This window comes from Triticum dicoccoides, chromosome 6B, assembly GCF_002162155.2.
Source record: "Triticum dicoccoides isolate Atlit2015 ecotype Zavitan chromosome 6B, WEW_v2.0, whole genome shotgun sequence".
Classification (NCBI taxonomy): Eukaryota; Viridiplantae; Streptophyta; class Magnoliopsida; order Poales; family Poaceae; genus Triticum; species Triticum dicoccoides.
Genome location: NC_041391.1, coordinates 135,948,018 through 135,948,654, shown reverse-complemented (window position 1 = coordinate 135,948,654; position 637 = coordinate 135,948,018). Strand labels below are relative to the sequence as shown.

Sequence of the window (637 nt, the reverse complement as noted above, 5' to 3'; positions counted from 1 at the left end):
TTGTGAATGTTTCTCCCAAAAAATTTTTGAATTTTTTTGAAATTTTGTCGACTTTTTACAATTTTACTGTTCACTCCACGTCCCTTTATATATGAATAAAGCTCTTTGGTTTCAGAAAAAAAAAAGCTTGCCCGTGATCTTCACCACGTGGCCCTCCGGTGGAACACGTGCCCTCAGCTGGAACGGTGGAAGCCATAGGAAGCACACGGAGAGGCATCTGGTCCATTCCGTCCCCATCTCCAAGCAAGGAGCCACAACCAGACCAGAATATTAAACGCAACACAAATCTCCACACACTACCCGCTGCCGAGCCCGCCAATCTATCTGCGTGGCACGTGCCCCGCACCGTGACCGACGCCCTACGCAAAGCACATCTCAGAACAGAAACGAATAGTTGTCCCAGTAAAAAGGAGAACATAAATTCCTTTTGGCGAGGCGAAAAGCGGAGCAGCGCTCCTGCGCGCACCTTCTCTTCTCCTCATCAATCAATCCAGCCCGAACACCACCACGCACCCACCTCGGCACGCGGGAGGCAGGCTGTGGAGGGCGGCGAGGCGAGCCATGGCGTTCCTCTTCGGCGCCTTGCTGGGGCTGGTGCTCGGCGTCGGCGTCGTCATGGCGTTCGCGCGCCTCGAGA

General features: G+C 53.8%; 1 protein-coding gene across 1 annotated transcript in view; it reads left to right on the top strand.

Moving 5' to 3' along the window:
* The first annotated feature begins 397 nt into the window (after positions 1-397).
* The window catches only part of LOC119322554 (synaptotagmin-5-like), a 9,289-nt gene continuing 9,049 nt past the window's right edge, over positions 398-637 (top strand). The window contains exon 1 of the mRNA XM_037596036.1: positions 398-637. This exon is cut by the window's right edge and continues 3 nt beyond it. Coding sequence (XP_037451933.1) covers positions 562-637 — 76 coding nt within the window. The 5' untranslated portion in view covers positions 398-561.